This window comes from Nicotiana tabacum, chromosome 10 (genome assembly GCF_000715075.1).
Source record: "Nicotiana tabacum cultivar K326 chromosome 10, ASM71507v2, whole genome shotgun sequence".
NCBI classification, from domain to species: Eukaryota; Viridiplantae; Streptophyta; class Magnoliopsida; order Solanales; family Solanaceae; genus Nicotiana; species Nicotiana tabacum.
Window position 1 is genome coordinate 25,233,124 of NC_134089.1, and position 27,471 is coordinate 25,260,594.

The 27,471-nt window shown below is 36.3% G+C and overlaps 2 protein-coding genes across 6 annotated transcripts; both read right to left on the minus strand.

Annotated features, from left to right (window-relative positions):
• Positions 1-4,129: 4,129 nt before the first annotated feature.
• LOC107794135 (ribonuclease II, chloroplastic/mitochondrial) lies at positions 4,130-16,479 on the minus strand. Of its 5 annotated transcripts, none has more exons than XM_075222732.1 (15): positions 16,120-16,479; positions 15,265-15,424; positions 14,767-14,880; positions 14,571-14,648; positions 14,371-14,502; positions 10,647-10,868; positions 10,252-10,434; positions 10,103-10,150; positions 8,581-8,643; positions 8,349-8,455; positions 8,119-8,268; positions 7,595-7,754; positions 6,651-7,046; positions 6,027-6,251; positions 4,130-4,892 (listed from the first exon to the last, which is right to left on the minus strand). In XM_075222732.1, exons 1-15 carry the CDS (start codon positions 16,380-16,382, stop codon positions 4,767-4,769), a joined length of 2,427 nt encoding a protein of 808 aa, XP_075078833.1. In that variant the 5' UTR covers positions 16,383-16,479; the 3' UTR covers positions 4,130-4,766. The 5 variants fall into 5 exon arrangements, with proteins under 5 accessions (XP_075078833.1, XP_075078836.1, XP_075078834.1 ...); XM_075222735.1 differs by having other exon boundaries at positions 16,124-16,440; XM_075222733.1 differs by lacking the exon at positions 10,103-10,150 and having other exon boundaries at positions 16,120-16,478.
• A 2,569-nt stretch (positions 16,480-19,048) lies between these two features.
• On the minus strand, positions 19,049-26,413 carry LOC107794134 (RHOMBOID-like protein 1). The gene is made up of 6 exons (XM_016616598.2): positions 25,914-26,413; positions 23,538-23,701; positions 20,992-21,155; positions 20,608-20,867; positions 19,514-19,640; positions 19,049-19,364 (listed from the first exon to the last, which is right to left on the minus strand). Exons 1-6 carry the CDS (start codon positions 26,225-26,227, stop codon positions 19,242-19,244), a joined length of 1,152 nt encoding a protein of 383 aa, XP_016472084.1. The 5' UTR covers positions 26,228-26,413; the 3' UTR covers positions 19,049-19,241.
• Between the last annotated feature and the right edge of the window lie 1,058 nt (positions 26,414-27,471).

Here is a 27,471-nt window from a genome sequence, read left to right on the forward strand (position 1 = left end):
ATATCCGCTCACTTTATCTTTGCACGAAAACCCTTCGTGTTTCCGAACAAAGAGGGGCAGCTGTGAGCACGTGATTTTTGTTTTACGCAACAACCGCTCCAAAAGAAACAAATAATAGCAATTGGTCTTGCTGTACATTTGTTGGATTTTTACGTGGCATTTTTGTTGTTAGTTATTTGTGATTTTCCCACGATTGTTTTATTCAAACAAAAAAAAACAAAAAAAATATATATGTCGTAAAATATATAATAAAATGTGTGCATCCTTCATTGTATTTTGCCATTAAGTGTTTAGTATAATTAAATGTCAATGCAAGTGATAATTGTTATTTTTGAGTATTAATTAATATTGGTATGATTTTATTTTTTATTTTTTAGGAATTTTATTTTTAAGTTATAAAAAAGGGAAATATTGGATTTGGGCCAATAATTTCGAATGAAATTAGGCCCAAAACCAATACAAACGACCCAGTCCTACCAGGCCCTCTGCAAGACGCCTAAACGACGTCGTACAGGCGCCATCTCTGTGAGCCGTTGATGGATTCAAAGGAACGGCCCAGATCTGGCCAATCCTTTACTTAAACGACGTCGTATGAGGCCTTTTAATCACAGCCGTTAATCCATTCCTCATCCTACGGCCAAGATCACTTCCCCATAACCCATGATGAACCCGACCCATTTCCACCCGGACCAACCCAAACCCCGTTTAGATGAAACGACACCGTCTCTTCTAAGCCTTCAGATCCAAGCCGTTGATCTTGATTGATCCAACGGCTGAGATCAACCCACCCATTCCATATATAAGCCTACTACCATACCCTGCCCCCCCCTATCCAAGACCCCAGCCTTCGTCCTCATCCCAAGAACCCCAAACCCTAGAGCCGCCCCCATCTCCCTTCACCAGAAACCCGGCGGCATGAACGCCGGTGACCTCCGCCTGAACACCATAGAACCCCCTCACCGCCCTGAACATTGATCTGTTGGCCGTTTAGTTCGAATCCCTTCCCACCTTCTCGAATCTTCATTTGAAGATTCGAGTCGGAACCCGATTTACACCAATCGACCTCAACTTCACACCAGACAGTCCCCAGACCCCCTCGTGACCAAACCATGCTTGGTTTGGTCCGAATCTGACCAGGGAAGCACGAATCCCAGATCTGATTTTTTTTTAACCCTAGGTTTCCTCGTGCTTGTTCCATATCTGTTTAAGCCAAAGAGATTAAGGTCTAATGGACCTTAATCGAAGTGTTTCTCATCTGAGAAACACTTCGATTAAAGTCCGTTCAGCCTTAAGAAAGGCCTGTTCGAATCCAACCTGAGGCTCTTTGATTTTTTCGGGATTTAAGGTGAGTTTTTGTTTTGTTTTCTTTTCTTTATTCCATGTGCTGATTAAAGGTCTGTTCATGTTTTGTTTTAATTCGTGTTTTTGAATTTTACCAACTGTGTCCTGTCCACCTTGCCTGAACCTCTGTGTTTGATTGAGTCTTTCTCCTACTTGTTACTGATAATGTGTATATGTGTATGTGCTGTGCGAACAATTGAACTTCAAACTTTGACTGATCAACTGATTCCTCGAGTACAACTTTGTTTAGTCAGTACAATTCAAATCATGTGTTCGATACTGTTAAATGTCTGATTTTTGACTACGATTGTACATGTTATGATTAGTATAGTCAAGTCGACATATGTCGCCAATTAGTTTCGATTGTCCGAACAATAACCAATTGACCTGCTTCTGTTAAGCATTGCTTGAATCAATTAGGAACTGAGTTTAGTTACTTATAATTGTCAATTTGATTTCAAAAATCTAAGGTGTAGTATGTAATTGTAATCTGAATTGATGGCATGTGCACTTGTGCACAACATGTGCATAAAGGCCCTTTTTGAATTAAAATAGTTTGACAGCATATGTTGTCAGACTACATTTTGCTGCCCATACTCTACTTTAGTTTCAGAAAAAATAAACATTACTCAAAAGTGAGTCTGCCAGGGAATATCATGGGGGTTTGTTTTTATTTAATTGTTAAGTGGAAACTGAAAAGAAGACAGCACATGGGAGGGTGTTCTGATGGTCTAAACAGGCTGTTAAAAGGTTGATTTGGGGCTTATAAAAGGGGGGGACTTCCATCAGTTTAGAGGGGGATTTTTTTTTGATATACACACACACAGTCAGACATTGATAAGAACAGAGTGAATTGAGAGGGAACACTTTTAGGAGAGTGAAGTTCTGAAAAACAGAAAACTGGAAAAGAACTTTGTTTGATAACTCAGACAGACAAAACTAGAAATTGCATTCTTCTCTGTTGTCTTGATTTCACTGGTCTTGACCTGTTTGTTCAATACTGATTTCTTCTAAATCCAATTGAGTCTGTTGGTTGTCTGTTGGTTTACTCTGGAACTTGGTCTAGTTGGGTTCTTGATTCTACTTGCTTCGCTTGTTGCTGCTGCTGCTATTCTGCTTTCTGCTGCTGCTGACCCTTTTGCTTCCACTTCTTCTTTGCATTTCAGTATTCAGGTACACATTTCGAGTCCCATGTTGGTGTTAACTGTAACAGTTCGAAAGCATGAAATGAAAGGAGTTTGAAGAAGTTTAAATGTCTGTTTGTAATGCTCATGGTATATTGATTTCTTTTGTATAAATTGATTAGTGAGTAATTCAATAGCAAAAAATTAGTTAGTCAATACTTAACTGAGTTTTAGCCTCTTGCATCTTAGTTTATAGTTGTTTGTTGGTATGAGGTGAGTAATGGTACAGTACGTAGAATGTACGGATAATTGACATAGCGACTGACCGGATTCCTGTTTAGCTATAATGATATGCATAGGACAGAATACTTCCACCTTACACAATGATGTTCTGTTTTATTTTAGTTTCTTTTATCAGGACCCGCTAGGCAGTATATAGGAGCACGTTCGAATCCCCATTAGTAATAATGCCTAGTGGTTAATTCCCTTAATCTAGCCTAAATGAGTCTAGTTTAAATTTAATTCAAGAAATGTTTCGGATGTAAACATAGCATTTTGTCAGCTCGTATGTAATTTCTTTGTCAAATTAGAACATTTCTCATAAAGTATGACGTTTTTTTACTTTATAAATAATTAATCAGAAATTGATAAGAATTAGGCCAAAGCATATACTTGAATTAACATGTATCTTTCTTCTTCTATTTTAGACTGAACATAATAAAAATGTAGTCACTGTAGGTTTATCCTTTTAAATAAAAATGAGACGAGCCTCGACAAACAAAAATGCACAAGCTACGGGGCCCTCTAAATGTATATATTAAAATACTTAGAATTCGGGACAGGCCGTTTAGCGAATTTTACGGCCTTCCCAAAATAACAATACGCTAGTTGCTTTAGGCGCACCTTTAATAATTTAACCTTCTTAAACACGGGTGCACATTGATGTGACCCAAATCCGAATCTCAACGGAGTCGAAATGTGTTTAACAATTACGGGTGCATTGATTGCGACGTGGTTCGAGATACATTTTCACGACGTTGCAATTCTATAAAATAAATGATAATAAACGCGGTTTAAACTTAATAAAAGCACGTAAGTCACAACATGTATTTAAATCAGGTAATTAGCCATTATAACAATTTAAGCGACCGTGCTAGAACCACGGGATTCAAGGGTGCCTAACACCTTCCCTCGGGTCAACAGAATTCCTTACTTAGAATTTCTGGTTCGCAGACTTCATTTGGAAAAGTCGAAAATTTCCTCGATTCGGGATTCAAGATAAACCGGTGACTTGGGACACCAAAAGCCAAACCTTTCCCAAGTGGCGACTCTGAATAAAAATAAATAATCTCATTTCGAATATTGTCACTTAAATTGGAAAAACTCCCCTCGCGCATTCTTACCCTTCGGGGCGGGGCGCGCAAAAAGGAGGTGTGACAGATATAGAATGTAAAATAAATATTTTAAAAGTATATGGAGTTACCGGGTGTTTTTAATAGGTAGACCACGTAGATTGTCCTTATAAATTCCATGCATTCTTTACTTGAATTGGAGAGTGATGCAAACAATGAGAAAATACGCCTTCCATTCTCTAGCTCCATGAGCACAATGAGGTTCACAACAATCAAAGAATAGTGCAATGAAGACATAATGGGTATCATATGTAGGAGAAAATTGAACCTTTATGCATTTACAATTTACATACCTATAAGTTGTATCCTTTCCCTCTCTTCCTTCTGGAATCACTTTGCTTATATTCATATAACAAAGTAACAACTGATACATTGAATCCAATCTATCTCCACATTGCTTGTAGGCAGAGACCAAACTAAACTGAAACCTATCCTCTATGAAAATCCGACCATCATTGAACTTCCTGATGATGTGTGAAGAAAAGACTGACTGAAAACTTGTACATATTGACCAAAATCTGTACAGCTCAGTCAAACCTCAATAACATAGATGGCGGATACTCAAATTCCGCTGTCCATATATGATCAGAACTTCAAAGCTCAAATAAAAACAGTGAGAAACGTCATTGGCCTTGTGTGGTTGCATCTCCACCGTGTATATAAACTGTAACTTGTCATTGACGTGAGCATCATTATAAGAGCTTCCTGAGTCCCTCAATCGATTCTGGTTATACTGATATATCAATCCCAAGGTATGAACTCTTTGAAAGTCCAGATTAGAGAGAAGTCATCTAAGCATATACACAAGGAACTATTCCATTAACTGTTGCAACTAAATGATAGGAATGCTCGTCTCCGTCATAAGCTCTCTGGTCTGCGCAAGAAAATCCTATACCGCCTCAACCTCCTTAAGAGAGAGAACGTCATCACGCGGATGAGCTTCTTCAACTTGAACATCTACTTCATCACCAATTTGTACACCAAGAGACACCCAAGAAGACGCTTGAACTCCAATCTGCAAAAGGTTTGCATTAGATTACAGTAAAAACCAGCAAGAGTGCAATAGAGAAACCAACAGAGACGATTAAACCCGAGGAAAACCATGGGAATATCTTTTGCTCCTAATATACTGTTATCTATGCTTGTTGTGTCTGAGAGAAAGGGAGGGGACAAATTGATATTCCCTGTTCATGTCCAGGGGGGAAGTTGTAAAACTTGCGCTAAAAGTTTCTAGGTGTCGTACATTTTCAAGCACCAAATCTGGCACATATTAAGTCAAAAAAAGATCAATAGAGATTAAAAAAAAACATGACTTGGTGAAAATAAGCAGCAGTTAATCATAACCCCTCTGTTGATTTGCATTCATAAAGAAGCACTAGCGTTACTTAAATCTGTGGCTTAATGATCCAATACAATACAAGACAATTTCTTAATAACCAAGAAAGCCCCGAGTACCAGCGGTGCACGGGCCGAAACATGGCAGATAATGGGTCCGCCCCTCTACCCTTCTCCACTTAAATACCAGGCTTGTCTCCAGAGGATTTGAGCCAGTGACGTGCGCCTAACCCACACATCACCCTTTGTGTTCTTACCACTAGACGAAAGCCCTGCGGCTACAAAATACAACACACTTTTGACTCATATATTGCCTCTCATAACATATCTGTTGCAATCCTTTGAAAAAATCTCAAGCTGGGGTAATCTCATACAAATCCTAAACGACATAATATGATTCTTTGAGAGGCTTATCAGTAAATTCATCAAATTCAAATGCATACAGAATGGAAGACACTATCATGCCCCAATTCCTCATATAGGGATGCGAGGAAGATCCTTGGTCCCACTTCATTTTCTATAGGGGTCCAAATCTGAGCTTCTTTCAATATCTCATAAATCCAGATATAATAGGGACCTCAAAGATTGACTTAAAAGAGAGTTGACTCTGAGAAAGAAATGGGACGCCCCAGTAGCAATGTAGAAACAGCGATAAAAAGCAAGAAAGGGCCAACAGCGATTCGTGTTAAACATGGGTCCTCTAGCAAACAATTATAGGCCATATATCAAACACTTGGCACATGCTGAAGGAATGACACACCAATAATTTCAGTGTTGTTATTCAGCATAGTTTGAAGCAATTATTATCTCTTACCTCCGTCAACAGTATTGCGGCTATTCGATCTTTGATGAATCTAAGGACCAGGGCGCGAAACCGTTTCCCTTTCGGTTGCCTTCTCAAGTACTCCAGTATCCAATAACGAAGACTGCTGCTGGAGAGCCTCCTTACAACTCTGGTTGTCATGTTTACTGTAGACGCAATGCCTTCCAGCTCCCCAGCTGAGAAGGGAAGAGAATCACCTCTAAGAAAGGCTTTTACCTATATACACAACAAAATGAGTATCAGAACCTCATAAAATTTTGTTGCCATTTTAGTCATGCATACATTGCTTAGGCTCTGCATGATGCAAAATCATTTCATTAACGTGGTAGACCAAGGAGAAAACAACTGCATGCATAATATTTTACTTGATACTGAAACCAAAAGCATCAATCATTGAGAGAGCAAGTACTTCTACACTAGCATGAACACAAAAAAACTCTACATAGGATTTCTATCCAGGTTTGATTAAGTGTAAAAGACAAAGTATATCCCATAGGCAATGCCAAGTTGCAAATTCAAGAATGCCCTATGCCTAATAGATACTGCAGACAATTTCATTTATATAAACTGCAGAAATATTAGCAGCAATAGTAGTTTGAGGTTTGAAGCGCTTGCCTGGTAATGGGCTGCGAGATCCATATATCTTCGGATAGGGGAGGTAAACTGAACATAGCCTGGAAGTCCCAACACGCCATGGCGTACAGGATTCCTGAAATCCATTTCAGCTGCACGCATAATTCGAACAATAGCAGAACTCCTGACAGGTCCCTCAGGAAGGTGTTCAAATGCAGATGTGTCGATATTAGATTGAGGCTGTCCTCTGTATGGTAAAGGAATGTTGTTATGAGAACCATAAGTGGCTATAACTTCCCCACAGAGTATCATCATCTCAGAAACAAGCCTCATAGCTGCATCAGCCTGGTTTTCAACATACAACTTGATTGATGGCTCTGGATGATCTGGATTGGTCACCTTAATTCGTGTTTCTAAGGTGCCTGTGTCTATAGCACCCTGCAGAAACATTCTTTGTCAATCTTTGGATCTTGAAAATCAGAATGCGCTGCAGCATGATAGTAGACAATCTTCTTAAAACACTAGAGCCAACATGGATAGTATCATGCAGTAGTAGTAAATTGTACTACAACTCTACAAGAATGCTGGTTATAAAGCTTTTAAACTTACGACAATACCTCATACAACATTTTTCATTTGAAGCTCCAGAAGAGCAGCTTCAAACAAAAGAAGCATGCCTGATAGGTGCAAACAAAGAAGTCAAAAAATTCAAACAACATCAATATTGCAAAATTTTAAATACAATCATAGGCCAGATATAACTCATGATTTATTGAAGTAATGCGCAAGCATCTGACTGCAGCAAATGCAAAATCAAACATGCTCAGATAATATACAAGCACTTGTGCATGTAGCTTTGTGAGAGTAGCTCCTCTCAGCCAGAGTTCGGTGGAGAAAGGTGAAACTTGCTCTTAATTTCCATCAATGGCCAGATAGCTACCCATAGGAAAGAAGATTTGAAGTCTGGAAAATTACGATGCAACTACCTGTTCTCGACGCCATCTTAACCGGAGTGCAGCTGCTTCAGAAAGAATTTTTAGTTCAATCTCTTCTTCCAGATTCAAATGAAGGAGCTCTGTTGCACTCTCATAGGTTAACATATATGTTGGCTTGATGATTGAGTTTTCCACCGAATATTCTGCAATGCTGCCAAATCCATTAGGTTAATGATTTTCTCCAAAATGTTCATCTCTTAATCTTTTTTAAATCCACAGCATGACCTCATTTAGAAACAAGTCTTCTTCGAAACAATAAGTTCCTCATATCATAACAATCTTCAAGATCCAGAAAATGAGACAAACAATTGAGAATTCATGACAAATTCATTTTTTTACAGAAGATTAAACCGAGCAGCAACCCCAAAATGAATATTTAAGAAACTTCTCACTAATACAACCAATAGATATACAGTAATCAGGAACCAATATTAAAAGCAGCAAATTCCTAGGCTCCAGGATTGATGGGATATCAGACAACACAATTCTTGGTACAATTGTCATTGATAGCTAACCTGCCATCAGAACGCAGCACAACAGACACAGTGACAGCATTACACAGCTTTCCTTGTTTCAGACTCATGCCTTCCATGGCCAACCTTTCAGGAAACATCGAATATGTTGCAGTAGGCAAGAATATAGAAGTTCCTCTTCTTCTGGCATCTCTGCAAAGAAAGCACCGTATTAAAATAACACCTCAGAAAGTTACCACCAAAACCAACATTTTAGGTATATGATTATGTACTTGTCTATTATACTTCCTGGCTGAAGTAAACTAGTTGGATCTGCAACATGTATCCAAACTTTAATCCGGCCATCCTGCAGCCTTGTTGCACTCAATGCATCATCAAGCTGCAATGGCTCGTGCTTTAGGAACTTTGAGAATTATATTTTAGAAAATTGCATCTTAGAACTCCAACACACAGTCAAAGCACAAAGGACATAATTCTCCCATGAAACCACAATGTATACCACACCTCATCAGCCTCATCAACATCAATCGCGTAAACCTTCAGGTGAGTCAGGTCTACTCTATCAGCCTAAACACCAAAACAACAGTAAATCAATGATCTGATAAGATAAATAAGAAATAGACACGAATGGAGTTTAGAAATAATAAATGCTTCAAATTATTTAGACAATTAACGTCTCCATTATGGTCCTAGACAAACCAAAAGGTTCTCACCGAATCCAAAAAAAATTGCAAAAATAGAGATGTTAAAAAAAAGAGGGACAAAGACATTGAGTTTCACTTAAACTACTACTCCCTCAATCCTAATATAGAACTTGTGCAATTGTGAGCTCACCATGGCTTATCTGGCATGAAAGCCAGAATATGTAGCTCATGCCACCAATTCCTCCTCTACAGCTGCTAGAGCAGTTTCTCAGACGCATTAATAAAGCTAATGGTCGCAACTCACTCTCCCTCCCTCCCTATGTGTGTGTGTGTGTGCGCACGCAAACTTTTTGATAAGTATGTACAATTGGGCTCTTGACAGATACACGTAGAGACAAATGTAAAAAAGAATTGCTTTCTAACAAAATAAACATCATCTGAATCACGTACAACTGCTCCTTTGAAGGGTAGTCTTCAAACTCATCAAGAGCTTTGATAAGTTTGTTAGAAAAATTTGGATGTTATATAAACCAAAATGATGTCATTGATTGCACACCAAGAAGGTGCTGGGAAAATAGCAGTGTTCAGTGGCTCAACTACCTTACTTAACATATTTGTCACAATCATCTATAGAAACAGGAATTTTCTCTTCCAACAAAAAGAATATGAAATAAGAAGAATTTGGAAAATACAAGATGCTTTTGGGAAGGAAGGGCAGAGAAAGCTAGATTCAGAGGAATCTGCACTCAATACTGCATGTTTATAACAGCAAGTCAGTACGCATAACTAAACTTATTGACATATCTACCTATCCCAGCAGCAGCAGCTTCCCCTCCCCGTCCTTTGGTGGTTCAGATCAGGACATGTTTACAAGTCATTCATAAAGACAAATGGCAGTCCTTAGAGGATCACACAAGGCTGACTCTTTCCCCAAATTCATGGTAGAAAGAGGTAGTGTCTAGTTATTTGCTGCTCAGGCATTAGATATTTTACAAACCACTTCTAGGGAAACCTGATAGAAGACTTCTAAGGAACATAAAAGGAAAGTTGGCAGAGTGTCATAACTCCATCTATTTGTTTGATGTCATTGAAGTCAAGAAGGAGTAGTATTTTTGTCTTCTTAAGTCAATGAAGTCAAAAGTTGAGTTCCAACTAGAACTTCAATCCCGAAAACTGCGCATTAAAAAGTGATTCCTTCCCTTTAACTCCCTGTATCTCCATATACGTACTTAATAAGAATTTCAGATCAAACAATGATTTGAAAATACCCAAGATTTAAAATGTCTCTGAGCCAATCTGTAATACCCAAGTCAGAAACAAACCCAGTGTAATACCACAAATGGGGTATGGGGAGGGTAGTGTATATGCAGCCTTACCCTTACCTTGAGAAGGTATAGAGGCTGTTTCCGGTAGACCCTCGGCTCAAGTAACTGTAATACCCAAGTCCATGAACAAAAGAGTATAGCCAGACAGGTAGAAATATAGATGCATATGTTGATGTTATAAGCAGAAAGCTTAAAGGCAACATTACCTCATCAAGGTCTGGTGATGAAGACAAAATACTATCTGCGACCGACAGAATCTCTTCTCGATGATCAGTAGGGATGTTTAACTTTAACAAATCAAGATTTACATGTACAGGAAAATACCCTATATCTATGAGGAGATTCACTGCTGCAGATGAGGTCTTCGCCAATCCCATGGCCTTCAAAATCTAAAAGAGTGCAAGACAAACAGCATGATACAGTTTTCTCTTTTAGTTTTCCATCCTTTTGGATAAAGAAAAAATGTGCATAACCTAGCAACTTAACAGGAAAGACCTTCAGATAGCAGTAAAGAGGTGTCTTATGTAACCAAGATAACAAATGTTACTCAAGTAAACTCCAGAGACTTTTCATCCAATAACCAAAGGTTAAGATTGATTACCATCCCAGCTGTTCTCTTTTGATCATCGTTTTTGCAAGCATCAATGGCAAAAGCTTCAAGAGACTCAATTTTGTGCCAGATTTTCTCTTCAGTCTTCCAGGAAGATCTTGGCGGTTTATCCTGAGGAGGCATTTTTTTAGCAGATCGCAGTAACTGTATAAGTTCCTCAAACTCCTTCTCTGCAGTCTCTTTAGCAAGCTTCCTTCGCAAAAGTTCGCCCACCTAATTTTTTTAGGCCAAGCAGTTACTTAAGCAAAATGAGGCATTTATATAACAAAGTGAGAGAAAATAAGGAGCAAAAAGGCCACGAAGCAACCATGAAAGATGGGAAGTTTTGAAGGCAAGTCTTCATGTAACTCTCTACAAGATTATGAGAACTAATGGAACAAGTAAACATGCAAGTCAATGCATGTGTGTTGCACATGGTAGTAGCAAGACGGAACACAAAAATACTTCATTGATCTTACCCAAACATTTAATACACACACATAAATTATATCAAAGACATTAATGTTGAAACATCAGAGGAAAAGGAAAATACTTGATGAACTTACTACCATAGAGGTTGCATTCTTTATTTTTTATTGATACTACGCTATAATACTGATATTGAAAAGATACAACAACAAAGAAACCTAGTGTAATCCCATAGGTGGGGTCTGGGTGATATCGAAAAAGTGTTACAATTATTTAAGCTCTCTTGATTTAAACACTAATATCCACAATATGTTCCTTTTATACGATAATAATTTAAAATTTATGTAAAACATATAGTACTAAATTAAAATAGATATGTCCAGAAAAAAATTAAAATAGATATAAATAAGACTATAAAAGAGAGCAAATTTATAAAAGAGAGCAAATTTCTAAATGTAAATTTTTGTGATTTTATTAGTTTCTTACCTAATATCAGGTTGGACTATGCCTCCTGTCAAAAGAGTTTGTACAAGGGTGGCAGTTCATGTGTAAGCATACCTCCTTACAACTCTACTATTGAACTTCATATTCCAAAGAATCATTAGAGTGTTTACCTCATTGAAATAATTTGATAGACGATCATGCTAATCTAGTTTCTAAAAGGATATAGGGCTTTATATGTTCACTTACAAAATTAACTTGAAAATTTCATCATCTCTGACCAATTGAATTATGACCTTTATCTGAGCAAATGATATTTTTTCAAATATAAAGATACTTTCTTGCTTTTGCATTCTACAATTAATAAGCGAGAGATTGAGCAGCATCCGGTTACAAAAAAGAGTCGCATCCAGTAATAAATCGGGTCAGAAGGGTAATTTTGTAATACATCAATATTAAATAATTTCATTGGCTGACGAAGACGGTTTTTGTAGCTACCTTGAAGGCTTGTATCCTAATGGACGATTTTACCCTTTAATTTATGTCATTACATTCAAAAATATCCAAAATATTCGTTTGGGACCCACTCTTGGTTACTGTCCACATTACTTTGTCATCTGCCTATTCTCTTTCTAACTTTACAAAACGTGGGATTCCCTAGACAGTAAATCATTATATTTGGTTCAATTAAGAAAATGAAATTGAATGGTCTTGAAAGCAAATTTTTCAAAAGCTACATATACTTATGAATCTATGGTTAATTTGGATTAAGGTTTAATTCAACAAAATTACCATGGAAATTTATAAGACGGAGGGAGTACTTCAATGTTGTCTTGTATTTTTATCAAATATATAAATTTAATATCTTACTAAAATATACATATGAAACTAAATATGTAAGTAAAGAAATTTGTCTCCAAAAAATATTTTAGGAGTATATATATATTTGTGTGGCTATAAATAACCATATTAAGACCAAATTGAGAAGTTTAAAATTAATTTTCTTCTATAGAAAAATATCATTTTGTTTGGTACAAAGTAAATTTATTTTTGTACTTCTAACTAATTTTCACATGTCCATCATTAGCGGAAATGAGGATGTTGAGATGGATGTGTGGGCATACTAGATTGGATAGAATTAGGAATGATGTTATTCGGGACAAGGTGGGAGTGGCCCCTGTGGAGGCAAAGATGTGTGAGGCAAGGTTGAGATGGTTTGGGTATGTTAAGAGGAAAAGCGCAGATGCCCAGTCAGGAGATGTGAGAGGTTGGCCTTGGGAGGTAAGAGGAGGGGTAGAGGTAGACCTAAGAAGTCTTGGGGTGAAGTGATCAGGCGGGAGCTGCTGCAGCTTGAGCTGACCAAAGACATGACCCTAGATAGAAGGGTGTAGAGGTGGAAAGATTAAGGTGGAAGGTTAGTAGGTAGTCGTGTGTTTCCCTTTGTCTTCCCTAGTTCGATAGTATTAGTGTTAGTATGGTACCCTTTTTTCCTTAGTTTGCTACAGTCGCGTGTCTTGTTCTGTTACTACTTACCTTCAATAATTCCGTAGTTTGCTAGCAGGACTTCGTCATATTCTCGTGTGCTGCCTTGGACTTATTTGTCTAAATATACTATCTTGCTATCAGTTGTTATAGGTACTCCTTCCATATTCTTTGTTGTTATCTCCGATTTAGTTTTATAACTATTTGTCTTGCTATCAGGGCTTCCCCTTAAGCCGAGGGTCATTCGGAAATAGTCTCCCTACGTTGTAAGGATGCATACATCCTACCCTCCCCAGACCCCACTTGATGGGATTATACTGGGTAGTTGTTGTTGTAGTTGTTGTACTTCTAACTAATTTATTTACTTATAATCGTGTATATTGCGTTTATATGTTTGAAAATTTATTTAAAGGGTTTTAGAAGATAACATTATTTAGCCGTAAATGTTCGACAAAAAGAGCATAAAAGCCACATTTTTAAATACATTACAATAAAGTTTATTTATGAAATGAATACATTCTTGCAATGTGCAAAGATTTATCCAATACCATTTACCTAATAAAATTATTCAGACAAAATTTTATATATTTACTTTTTTGTTTGTACATGTATCATCTCATTATATAAAAAATTTATATCATTTTATGGTGTGCATGAAATATATTTCATTGGTAGAATCAGTTACCAAATTAAAAGTTAACTTTTAACATTTTGTTTACTATATTCTCTCAAATAAAAATTTAAAACTAAAAAAAATTGAAAGATCAAACAAGATTAATATGCTAAGGCTCAGTCGGATTGAAAACTTATTGGCATATAAGTATATTCTAAAAAAATCTATCTAAAAAAAATTATTCATCTCAATAAAAATAAATAAAAATCAAAAGCAAGAAATTAATTATTCTTCAGCTTTTAGAATCTCTTGCAAGCTTTAATTTTTTGGGATTGGGCCCGGGCTTTGCACGGGCTAAAATAACTAGTATAGTTAAAACAGATGAGAAGATAATTCTTATATTCATTAATAATAATAAATTAGACATCTTCTTTTCCTTTCTTTTAGATTAAGATTAGTCTTAACCTTTTTTTCTTTTGATAAGGTAAAGTGTAAGATTAGTATTAACTATTACCTTATATAAAAAAAATTAAGATTAGTCACACGCTCTTAAAATTTCAAACTGGGAACCTCATTTCAGAGTAAATAGAACAACTGCACAGATCTAACAGATGTAGATGAAAATGCCATTTTATCCTCATTCCTGTGTCAACAGTCAACTAACATGTCGGCAGATTGGCTGAATGGATTTTATCAGGTTTCAAAGACCAAATGAAAACATATGATGCATTCTTAGTAAACAAAAATAACTGATGGAGGACTATATTATACCTGGGTAGCAGTCCGAGGTCCATATACAGGAGAAAGACCTTTTGACTCCAGAACTGTGAAATACACCTCATCTCTCGATAACAGTAGGTGTGCACAATAGCTTTCAAGAGGCTCCGCACTACCAAAAATCATCTGGTTGAATGAGCAAAGGTCATTAAAAGAACAATGAATGTCGACGTCATAAGTTCCAGATGGATTACCTCAGCCAGTTCCTGAACTGTTACGGATTTATTTTTCTCCACAAGCTCATTCCATGCAAATTCAAGTAGTGCTGTGTCCTATCAGTGGCACTCAAAAAGTCAATACTTATCCTAAAAAGGGTAGAAAATTCTATATTTTGTCTCTTTATCGATTAGCAACTGCAAATTTCCTTTAAAAACAGCAAGAAGAACCAACCAAGTTATCCTGAGCTTTCTGAACAAAATCTGATATTTCTGTGGGCTCAAAGTTTTCAGCACCAGGAACAATAAAAGTTACTTGCTGTGGCTTAATGGAGGTCGTAATCCCATTCTGCATCATCAAAAACCAAATAATGTGCATCAGTGCCTAAGCGGAAAATAAGCCTAATAAACTAGTAAACGAACTCATTAATTTGTTTTTGAGTTTAAGGTCTATGTATTGACAGTATAAAACAATATTTACATCAGGTCACTTAAAAGATAATTGTAAGTAATCCAATATAACTCAATATGAAGCAGAAAGGTGTTCCTTTAAGCCCTAAAGTCGTCCGCTTTCTCACCGGTCGCAGAAAGTCTTTTAAGAAAAAGCTTTCGATCGAGAAAGATGGGAATTTGTGAAAGCGGGCTTATTGCAAACATTGATTGATAACCTAGAATAAATGATAGGTAACATATTATAATAGGCTAAACTACATTGATGGTGTATTAAATTCACCTGATCAGAGACCATCCAATTCTTTTTGCCATCAGGTTTAAGAGCAACTGCTAGCAACACCCTTTCAGAATCCTTCTTGAACTCCAGCAGTAGTCCTTTCTGTAGTGTTCCTTTTTTCAACTTGTCCTCAAGAAGTTCTCCTGTGCTTGCTAATTCCAGCCTATAAAAGATTCTGCATTAATCATTTTACACCTGAAAGCAACAACTCTATCTATCTTCTATACTATTATAAAAACATGAAACTCCAACAAGAGATGTTGATTGACTTTCTTATCCTTCGTAAGTGCATTTTTCGTTGGACAAAATTGTAATTATAACTAATATTAAAAACTTCATATTTCCTGTTTTAATTGTTTGGCCTTTATATTTTTAATTAATTCAAAGAACCTCATTGCTTCCCTGTACGGTTCTCCCAAGTTTGCATTAGAAATGAAAACCCTTCCAAAATACACACTTTCTTGTTTCTCTAAGTCTTAAATTAATTCTTATATAATATGAACATTCAATTAAAGAGTTTAAGTTATATGCACTATCAGTGTAAGGAATTTTCACACCATCAAGTCACTTTTACTTGTTGAAGCAGGTAACTTATCTTATTTTCAGGATTACAAATCTCACATTTTAAGGAGACTTATACGTAGATATTCTTTGAGTGATTTGATAGTGTAAAACATTCCTTGTATCGGTGTATATAACCTAAACTTCTAAATATTATTGCTTTGGATACAAATTTTGCGCTAATTATCATGAGATGTGCAGTGCACGTAAATAGAGACTAGTATATTATAAAAAGAAAAACCAATGAGAAAATTAAAGTAGAAATAACAATAGTACTACAAAATGAGCAGAAGGTACTTGCTAGTAGCACGAACTCTGCCACGTTTGCGAATGGATGCGAGCTCTTCCATGACCATTTCGACGAGGTTGTGAACTGAATAGCTCCGAACAGTGACGTGGCTAAGAGGATAAGGCGTACAACGGAGAAATGAATGTAAATTCAAATGCTTTCTACTTCGGGAGGTGGTGAATTGACGGACACAGCATCTGCGTGAGGCGGCGAGCGGTGGCGTTGCGGCGGAACGGAAAATTACGCAGCTGTTCATGGCGCGAAGCGCCATTGGGGTTTGGTTGAAAGCTAGAAATTGGTGGTTGTGATAGTTGGAGATGTCATGTAGCAATTGGGGATTTCTTTTGTTTTGGTTTTAGAAGAGGCTTTTGGCCAGTTCCCGTTACTTGTTGTAAGAGTTATCGGATTTTTGGTTTTACTAGAATGCCCCTGTTATTATGGAAATTTTGTTAGTATCCAAAAATACTTTAGTCACATTCCCTAATGACAGGAGAAATTCAAAAATAGCTAGATTTACGACTGGTCGTTCAAAAATAGCTCAATTTCAAAAGTAATCGAAATTTAGTCACTTTTCATGTAAAGATAAACCTGAGCGAAAACGCTGTTCAAAACCCGAAAAATATGCCAGTATATTATACTGGAGTTCGGAACACCGGTGCTCCAGTCTCCAGTATATTATACTGGAGTCAGCAAAGTATACCGGTCCAGCATAATATGCTGGAGTTCATACACAGGTGCACCGAACTCCAGTATATTATGCTGGACCGGTCTCTGTTGCAGCAAAATAGTGGCTATTTTTCATTGACTTCGTAAACGCTGGCTATTTTTGAATGATCAGTCCTAAAACTGGCTATACCGTGCTATTTTTACCCGAGAAATCCGTCTGGAGCCAATCCTTTGGACCAACCGCAGTCTTCGAAACTAGGTGGATAATGGGTCCGCCCATCTACCCTTCTCCACTTAAATACCAGGCTTTACTTTGCATGGTGTGGGGGCTTGATTATATCAACTATGTTTATGTGATATATTAAAGTAAAGCACATTAATCAACTATAGTTAATTGATAAAACTATAAGGTCTATTTAAAATATATATGTCAGGCAATTGTTAGTTTTGGTATAAACAGTGGATATGAGTAAAAAATTTCATAGTTCACGTATTGTTAATTATTAAGTGATTGTAAAAGCTTACTAGCATTAATGTTTATACTGAACAAATGAATACAAGACAAATATTTTTTATACACAAATTTCTCAGTTAATAGCTATGGTACATATCCTTACTTTAATTTTTAACTACTATTAAAATTACGTATGTTGTGAGTACTTCGTAACAATATGCAGCATGTAGGTTTTACTAGAATCAATCATATATATATTCGTTTTTTATTAGAGGAAATGAGTCACTTACAATTTGAATAGAAGAAAATGACCTTATCAGATTTCTTCTATGGTATTTACACCCATAATAATTTGACTAGAAGACAACTATCACTCATATTAATTTTCTAATAAGGTGAGATTAAAACGTAGTATCGTTTCTCCAAAAAAGAAAAGCTTGAAGTTCTATGGTTCCTTAGCAAATCCATTCTGTTCGTTTTGTAACAACCTTAATCTATGGTCAAATCTGTAATTATGTTACTCAATTTTGCTATTCTTTTTTTTGGAAAAAATAAAATCCCGTGATAAATATATGCTTCTTCTTGCAAGGTCATCTCCAACCTTGCCTCATCCCCCATAATGGGGGAAATATTCGAGGGAATTTAGTTCCAACCCTCCCCCATTTTTGTCCCCAAAATGGGGGATGAATAGTGTTCCCTCAAATATGGGGTACACTATTCATCTCCCTCATTACTATTCATCATTTTTTTATTATTATTTTATTATTTAATCTTTTAATTTATCTCTTTATATATACTTAATTATGTTTATGTAATGTATTTATAATATTAATATTATATCTTAACTTTGGTGTATAATTTTGATAAATAAATTTTCGTGCATATTATTTTTATGTAGAAATGGCAGTAGATGAAAATGAACGATTTCAAGAATTTTTATTTCAACATAGAAGAATTAAGGACAAAGATGCTCATTTTGCATTTCGTAATGCATTAGTAGATCATTTATGGGAGAATACTAGAGGTTGAAATTGAATATTTATCTAGTATTTCGAATGAATTTTATCGTTATGTAATATGTATTTAATTAATCTTGTATCACAATAATTTCACTTTTATTTGAATTATTAGTTAATCTATAATAATTGCTTACAAATTATATTATTTAAAATTTTATGGAATTGTTTTAATTATGGAAATTACAAATTAATAAAAATAAAAGATGGAATTTGTTTAATGGAAATTAAAAAATGAAATTGAAATGAAAGATAATAATATAATATAGAAGAGAGAGAAGAATATAAAAAAGTTTGGGGAAAAATGGGGGAATGGTTGGAGTAAGTTGTCCCGAAAATGGGAAAATCCTCATTTTGAGGATTAAAAATGGGGTAAAAGTTGGAGATGCCCTAATAGCAACCGATGTTAAACTTAAAATACATGTTATATTAAAAGAATTAAATAAATTGTCAAAAAGAGAATTCAATGTTAGAAATAGAAGTTTATGCTTGTAAGACGCAGAACAAATGAAAAGCGACTTTTTTTCTCAAGCTATACAAGATTTTGTTTACCGAAATTCAAACCATAGATTGTTCCTAACAGGACATCGCAGTAGTTGAGAACGCTCATTTTAATTTTAAATCGCAATAACCTGTAATAACATATAGGTAATATGTTCGAGTCGCGGAAACAACCACTAATACATTAGGGTAAGGCTGTCTACATCACATCCCTTGGGATGCGGTCCTTCCCTGAAGGTGAAATGTCTTGTGCACTGGGCTGCCCTTTAATAAACTGTATAACATGAGTTCAAAGTTCAATGAGCCTTGGAAAAATTCAGCCACCTTTCAAATATCAAATGTGTATATTTACCATATATAAGAATGTTCTCCAATACAAAAACAATCGATCAAATGTGATGTATAGTTTCTAAGAAATGTATAAGCTGAAGCAATAACTATGGCCGTAATGGAAATGGCATCAATTTACAAACGAATTGTAAGTGATGGCTAATCAACGACAGAGCTGACTGCACAGCCCCTGGATCTTAGACGTACTTGGATTCGACAAAGAATATGATCTTGTTTTGTTGCTATTGGAGCATGTCAATGTAAGCTGGTTATCTGTTTGCTCAGACTGCAAGAACGAATCGGAAAATGAAGTTCAAATTTACATCCCTAACCTAAGTTCTGTAACCATGGAATCGGAAAATGAATTGTTTCATGTCACGACAGTGAAGGAGCTGTATTGAGATTCGTGGAATGAGAAATTCAGTAGCTACTTACCATACAGGAAACAGGCTCTGAGTTACAACTCCACCTTGAAGTGGGTACACAGCTCATATAATGGCACCAAGAACAATGATCGTTCAAATCTACTCCGCGGAGAAGCATGACCAAGCCACTAGTGAACCTGCACCAAGGAGAATCCACTACTGAGATAACTAAGTTCATCAAATTCAGAATCTTCTTTATCCTAAATTTATAGTTTAAAGGCTATGATTGTCAAAATCATGGAGACGAAACCATGAACTGATCGATAACAGAAGACCAGAGTAGTGGGACCTACATCCTACAAATAACATGTCACTTAGATGTTCAAACTAGGCACATTATGGTGACTGTAGTTGCTTGGCAACAATTAAGTGCTTCACTAAGCCGAGACCCATCGATCAAAAGGTAATCAAGAAGTATCAATCAAGTCCTGGAATGAAAAAAACTTAGGTTTTTTTATTATTAGTAAAACGAAAACAGCTTAGTTTTATAAACATTTAAAGGCATATGCCCCAAGATTAACATAGAGAGACATGCAACGGGGTGCTCCTCCTACCAACCACTATGTCCGTGCTATCACAAAACTAAGTGGGCGATCCCTCAACCTGCTAGCTTATTGGGCTAAGTAATAAACTCAAATCAGCACTCCGATCTATCCAGACTTTGGTACTCAAAACTCTTTATGAAGTCACATCGTGGTTCTTGCAGAGTTAGTAACATAAGCTTCATCTAATCACTACTACATGTTACTTTCTCACTCGACTTAAGCACCCATTAAACCATAACAAATAGCATATATGACAGCACCAACAGTAGAAACTTGTCTAGGATTGAGATTCTTCTTATTTTCTTCTTTTTTGCTTTTAGTATGTCAAACTGGAGTAGAAGCCAAATAAAAGAGATGACAAAATGCCAAAAAGAAAGGACTGGTGAAATAAACAGTTAAAATGATATAATAATGCAAAATGTGTAAATTATTAAATTCACTGTAGTTTAACACCTCCACCACCAAAGAAAGAAACATAAAGAGAAAAGGTCATTTTTGGCACTTCTTCTGCAGCCTAATTAAAACATGACAGCACAGGAAAAACAAGGTAGAAACTTACCCGATTATCAGAAGAACAAGAGAAATAACCCATAGGACCATCTGATACACCTTGAATTTAGGTTTAGCTGATGTTGAAGAATATCCACTGGATGCATATCTCTGACTCACCCAACCAAATTGGGGCCGAATCAGAAACACGAAACCGAGAAGAAAACCAGACATAAATCCTCCAATATGAGCGAAGTTGTCAACATGCGGGAGAATTCCGACTGCCAGATTTATAACAATGATGACCACAAGAGTCACTAAAACTGCGAGCTGCAGAAAAGGGGAAAACAAGGAGCCAAACGGCTTTATAAGATGATTGGTTCTCAATCAAGTGATCAGCAAGCCTACCATTAATGGCAGGTGTGAACTGTGATAAGAGTTGTTCGATAAATACCTTATTGGCGTATATAGTCCAATTGATTATCAGCTCAGAAAGCATGCTTCCCAGCAACCCAAAAAGTGCACCAGAAGCACCAACAGATATATTTGACTTAATAAATAGAGCTGAGAACAAGCTGCCACCAAGTCCCGCAATGATATAGAGCAGGCCAATGCGTACTACGGAACATAATAAAGAAAAATAAGCCACTGCATTCAGCTCAAACCATATCAACATGTATATAAGCAAAAAATATAAAATGGATATATTTAATTGACTGCAATCCACCTCTATTGAGAACTGCAAAGAAGATGCAAACCATCACATAAATCTTTTAAGCAAAAAGGAAAAAAAGAACAAGATATAACTACCGGAGACTTGAGTATCTAACAGGACAAGGCCAGACTACTGATTTAGGGAATACTTAATTCCATAAATCTCAAATGTGATAATTGAACTGAATCCTCTTGTATAAATGGACATCAAGGGATCAAACGTTATGTACGTAATGCAAATGACAAAATAGCACAGTTTTGACGATTTTATATCAGCACATTCAGATAAGAGCTTCTCCACTCAATTGGATCCATAGTTGTTCAGCAGCACCCTTTTACTGCCAAAATTTTTAAAGGAGAAGATAATATTTTTTTGCCTACTATATTATCTAGCAAGTTAAATCAAAGAATTCTAACAGGGGAATTGAATTCAACTCTTTGCAATGCTTTTATTCTAAATTTCAACAACAACAACAACAATAACGACCCAGTATAATCCCACAAGTGGGGTCTGGGGAGGGTAATATGTACGCAGACCTTACCCCTACCCCGAAGGGTAGAGAGGCTGTTTCCAAGAGACCCTCGGCTCAAAAAAAGCAACAGGAGCCGATATATTAGTACCATAAAAATGCATAATAAAATAACAGTAATATAAGAGATATGAAAAAAGCTTCAGAAGGATTTCCTATTGCATGCTTCAAGTGGGACAGGAAATTTCACTTGGTAAATAGGGAGACGGTCACAACATGAAAGTGTTGGGGTGGATTTGGGATTAACGATCTAAGGGTTTTAACAAGGTGTTATCAGATAAGTGACTGTAAATTCAGGATAGACGCGAATGCCTTTTGGAGGGAGGTGATCGCAGAGAAATAGGGGATCTTGAAAGAGGGATGGAGAAGTAAAGATATCACACCTCCTTATAGGTGCGGAGTATGGAGTAACATCTAGAATGGGTGCGAATAATTAAATGGGAATGTATCATTCAGCGTGAAAGCGATCGGAGCAAGGTAAATTTTTGGGGACATACGTGGTGCAGGAATAGCACCTTGAGAACCACATTTCCAAACATGTATAGAAATTCATGCCAAAAGAAGATATTAGTCTAACAGATACGGAGTCTACAGGGGGGAGAAGTGCATTACAATTTTAGGTTTAGGAAAACCTTGCACGACTAGGAGGTTGCAGAATTCCTTAGTTTGATTGAATTGCTTCACAATCAAAGTATTTCACAGGTTACCCATGATGAATGGAGACGGGGGGAAAGCAAATAATTGTGTCTTCTCTGTTAAGTCCTATTAAGAGAAGCTTCTGAGTAGGGAGGATTCAACTTGCCTTCATCTCTCGATATGGACCTCAAGGGTACGGAGAAACGTGTGTTTTTTAATTCCCTAGCTGCACAAGGGATGATTTTGATAGCTGAGAATTTGAGGAAGAGAATGATTACTTATTTCAATTGGTGCTTCATGTGTAAAAACTCAAGAGAAGACTTGAATCATCTTATTTGAAAGATTACGTATTTCAATTGGTGCTTTGTTTGTTGCGGAAAATACTGAGATGGTCTGGACTTTAGTGGATGATGCCCGTCACTGTTAATGTTTAGCTGGATTCTTAGAAGATGGAAGAGAAGACGCAGAGCATGGGATATTGCTAGCACTAATGTAGATCACACGGAGAGAGGGAGAGAAAGAAAGAATAGGAGATCTTTTAATAGAGTTTAATAGAGTAGAGAAGGATTTTGTACACTTGAGTAATAGCATCTTATCCCTTATTTCTTTTTTGTGCACCCACGAGGTCCATATATGTATAGAAGATTGAGTGGCATTCATAAAAATACATTTTAGTATTTTACAAGGTTTTTTATCTTTTGATATACTTCTTGAATACGGTTTCTTTTTTCCCTTCTTTTAGTGAAACTTTTTAACCTTTATTCAAAAAAATGTGAGATGCAATGTTATCAAGTCAACAACATACTAAATCCAAGTGAACATTTCAATCTTTTTTACTGATACAGTGATACGTAGGTCTTAGATTCTGCTTTTTCCAACTTTAATATCAGCTAAGAGAAGCATGAGCTTATAAATCTCGTGACTAAAAAATGAATGAAAGTTGTAGCAAATAAGTCTTAGTTTCTGGAATCTTAGTACTTCTAGAGATGCAACATAACATCAATTGTGAATCTGCAGCAAGATAAAAGTTTTAAGGACTTCGATAGGAGCGATGTGTAGCAAAACCGAAATGTAAATGCAGGTAAGAGCTCTGAAGATTTATAGGAGTGTAACACATTACCAAATCCAAACTCTCGCTCCAGCCGAATGCCAATGACTATCAGACTCAGCATGTTGGCCAGTAAATGAAAAACTCCACCATGCAACCACATGCAAGTAATAAGGCGCCACCCTTCATGTCCGTGGACCACCTTATTCACGTCTAAAGCACCCATCTTCTCTAGTCTAAACAAAAAGGAAAAGATAAAAAACTTTTTACATGTGATGTTGATATTTATATGTTCCAATGTAGCTTACGTTTAAGCACAGAGAATTGATTTACTAGCCTAGAAAAGCAACAAAAAAAAATGCCGCAAACTCATTCATCAACCTCAATGCGGTAAAAGATCAACAAGTTTCAGAAATTTGATCATCAAATATTAAAGTGTATGACTAGTCAAACGTACCGGCTCATAGGTGGCGTGATGATGATTACATGTAATAAAATAGGATAAGTTAGACCTATAATCACATGAAGGGAAGTTTTACAAAAAGACCTACAATCTCTTGAATCCATGCAATTTTAAACACAATGGAAGCGAAAAACCTGTATAGTCAATACCGATTAGATTGGGTTAAGGTTTAATTGCTATTAACACACAATAATTACGGTGTTTGACATGAGTTTTTTTTAGTTTGGTTAGAGATTGCACGACACTGCAGGGATAGGTATGAAATTTAAAGAACATCTCGGTTTAGGAGAACCCTTAATATTGTCCAAGAAGATAATTTTTCTCTCATCATCCCATTGGGATAGCCAAAGCTTTCTCTCATCATCTGCGGTCTAAGAATTCCTCATTTGATGCAGTCCACAAAGGGGTCGTCATTTTACCTGGCCTGCTGCTCATAAGGTTATCTTCATACAAGGAAAAAACCTCCATATGAGGTGAAAAATTTGCCAAAAGATGTTGCATGTCTAACAAAGAGGAAGCGCCAGCTTGGGTCGGCATTTTCTTTTTAATTTTTGCTCTTTCTTGGTACAATATGAAGCTACAAAATTAAGTGCAAACTATGGAAAAACACTTGGTACAAGATGAAGCTAAGTAAACTAAAGCACAATTATGAAAAAACAAGCTCCTCGTAGCTTGGTCTGGATCCTTGCAAAAAGCGGGACAAAAGAATGCCAAAGAGATACCAATACAGCATTGACGGCAACACTGAAGAGCATGTGCGATTCCCTATTTTGATCCAGCTTACTTTCTACACCTCCTGTGTTCCTAATTCAATCTGTACCAATAAAATCCTCTTCCAGTACCCCAGCAGAAGATTTGGTAGTCAAACCTCACAGGTTAGAGTGATGATAACCACCCGCCCCCTCTCCCCTTCTCTACATAAACCCATCTAAATAAAGCCTACCGTAGTGCCCTCTTGACTACTTGATCAAAAAAGGCACACCTATAATCATATTGAGTATTGCCTCATCTTATTCAAGCACAAACAACTTAAGCTCGACCACACCTATAAGTGAATACAAAAAACTTCAACTTGTGATAAAATTGACCCTTCCAACCATGGTGGAGCCATGAATTTATACAAGTGTATTCAAAAAAGTTTTATAATGTCACACATGGTATTTGAACCTATGACCTAAAGAAATTTTTGAACCCCTTTGTCACGGCAATAGAACCTTCTCTTATGTCAAACGGGATTCAACAGTTTATATACATATAACCAAAAAGTTCTTTTTTTCCCTGTTTACACAGCATAATTTTCCAAAGAAAATGATTCAATTGAACCCCCTTGGCTTTAAATAGCTCCGCTCGTGCCTTTACAAGCTTCCCAGCCCATCCCTCCCTTAGGCCGTCATGCTGTACCTCCACTAATTAACTGGGTAACCTGCTACAGCTCACGACTATAGGTGCTGGCAAACCTGCACACCAACTCAAACTTGGAATCTAAAGGTTTTCTTTTGTTGTTGTTGACAACGGAGAAATCCCTAAGGGCCAGTGGCACAAGGTTCCAAAATAGGTAGATACTGGAACCATGCCTTTACCCATCTCCGCTTAAACACCAGGCTTTTATCTGCGCGGTCCAAACCTGGACACATCATGAGATGTGCTCTTACCACAAGACCAAAAACCTAGGGGCAACCTAAAGGTTTTTCTCCTATCCCTTAAAGACAGGAGCATAGAACAAAGGGCAACCCAGTGCACTAAGCTCCGGCTATGTGCGGGGTTCGGAGAAATGCCGGATCACAAGGATTTATTGTACGCAATGTTAGCCTGCATTTCTGCAAAAGGTTGTTTACCTTCTGGTGCAGCAACTTTACCAGTACACCAAGGCTCTCTTCAAAACAGGGGCATAGAGTACACCATAAAACAGAGAGATTTCATAAACAAATACTCCATTGATTATCAACTTAAATAAAAAAAAAGGGATAAGAACGGGATATACATACGTGTTAGAAGAAGGCCCAAGAAGAGGATTTTCACTGAAAGGCTGAAAGGAAAATCTACCCAAGAATCCAGCAACACAAGAAACAGAGTTGTGGGGGCAGTTATTAACATACATGGTCACAAAAAAAGTCACCACATTGGCTATAACGAAAGATGGTATCAACCATGGAAACCATTTCTTGAAATGCTTAATTTCTCTATAGACAACAGGTGGTCCTCCTCCTGCTGATGTTCTTGCTGGCTCTACTGGGTGTATTGAGTTACCCCCTTTCTTTGAATTGACCTGGATTTGGATCTCCGGTACACTTCCGGCCATCTCGCCGGAAAATCAAGAATGCTGGCTGGAAAATCAAGAATGATGAGTTTTTGAAGAAAACTAAGGGGATGGGGTGGGTGAGGGAGGGAGTTAACGTGGATTGGGAGAGAGGATAAAGTCAAGTCTAAGGATTAAAAACTGATTGATTGATTCATACGAAGATGTTTTTGCTTTCTTTGCCGACGAACTGTAGTTTCCCACACTCCTCCTTCACCTTTTGTACTCTTTGTAAATTTCTTTTTTCTTTTCTTTTATTTCTCTCTTTTGTCCCTATTGCCAACTTCTTTTATTGAGGTAAATAATATTTTACACTCTTACATCACCAAATGATATTTACGAGTAAGTATTATTATAATAAAATTATATTTAAAAATAAGACAAGTTATTTGTTATAATATGTTTACGTGACCTCATGGCTAATGTTATAAAAATTACTTACATATTGATTTGGTATAAATTAATAATGTAATCTGATTTCCTAATTTGATTTTTATGAATTTTTAAAATTCTGAATAAGAAAAATGAAAGGGAATTAGTTTGTGGCTGACGATTTAGTCCGAAAGATTTGATAAATCGGAACTCATTTCTAAAGTAAAACTAGAGTATTAGATGTAGCTTTCAAGAGACACTACTATTAGTATCCGCGCGGATGCGCGGACACTAATCATATCAAATATTTAAGTTATTTGGATTGTATGTAAATAATCTTAAAATTTATACTTTCTACGTAAATATAGATAATCACTATATATTAACTACATGAAAAAAATTAACCATTTCTTCTATTTTTCTTTTTTGATATCATTCTTGCCGGTGTCATTGGATCCTAAAAATAGTCATGAAGCAAAATAATAACTCATATTTATGGCAAAATAATTAAATGTTGAGATAATGAATGACTCTTTGGATAAGACTTAACTCTTTTACTACTGCTTGAACTATTATTTAGTGTGTTGATATCTCTTAAAAATATTTCTTTCTTAAAATTTCAGTTTCTAAAACATTATTTTTCAATAATAATTATTTTTATAATAATTTAATTGAAAATATTATTCTTAATTCAAAACTCATTTTAGTTGGCTATCTAAAAATATTTAAAAAAAAATCTTTAGCTAGTGAATTTTTTTTTACTCCATTTTGATATTTGACACTAACCATGTTAAATATCTGAGTTATTTGAAGTATATGTAAATAACCTTAACATTTAAACCTTCTAAATAATTATAGATAATCGTCAGATATTA

Bases quoted from the DNA above. Each gene is read 5' to 3' on its own strand.
- LOC107794135 (XM_075222732.1), bottom strand. From the start codon at position 16,382: ATGGCGCTTCGCGCCATGAACAGCTGCGTAATTTTCCGTTCCGCCGCA. The intron at 7,755-8,118 runs GTTAGCTATCAA...TGGATTTGGCAG, and splicing joins GTGCTGCGTTCTGATGGCAG to CATTGCAGAATATTCGGTGG. The intron at 6,252-6,650 runs GCAAGCGCTTCA...TTGTGTATATAG, and splicing joins ATCTCGCAGCCCATTACCAG to GTAAAAGCCTTTCTTAGAGG.
- LOC107794134 (XM_016616598.2), bottom strand. From the start codon at position 26,227: ATGGCCGGAAGTGTACCGGAGATCCAAATCCAGGTCAATTCAAAGAAA. The intron at 20,868-20,991 runs GTATTTATCGAA...CCTTTTCTGCAG, and splicing joins GGACTATATACGCCAATAAG to CTCGCAGTTTTAGTGACTCT. The intron at 19,365-19,513 runs GTAAGTAGCTAC...TCGTTCTTGCAG, and splicing joins CAGAGCCTGTTTCCTGTATG to TCTGAGCAAACAGATAACCA.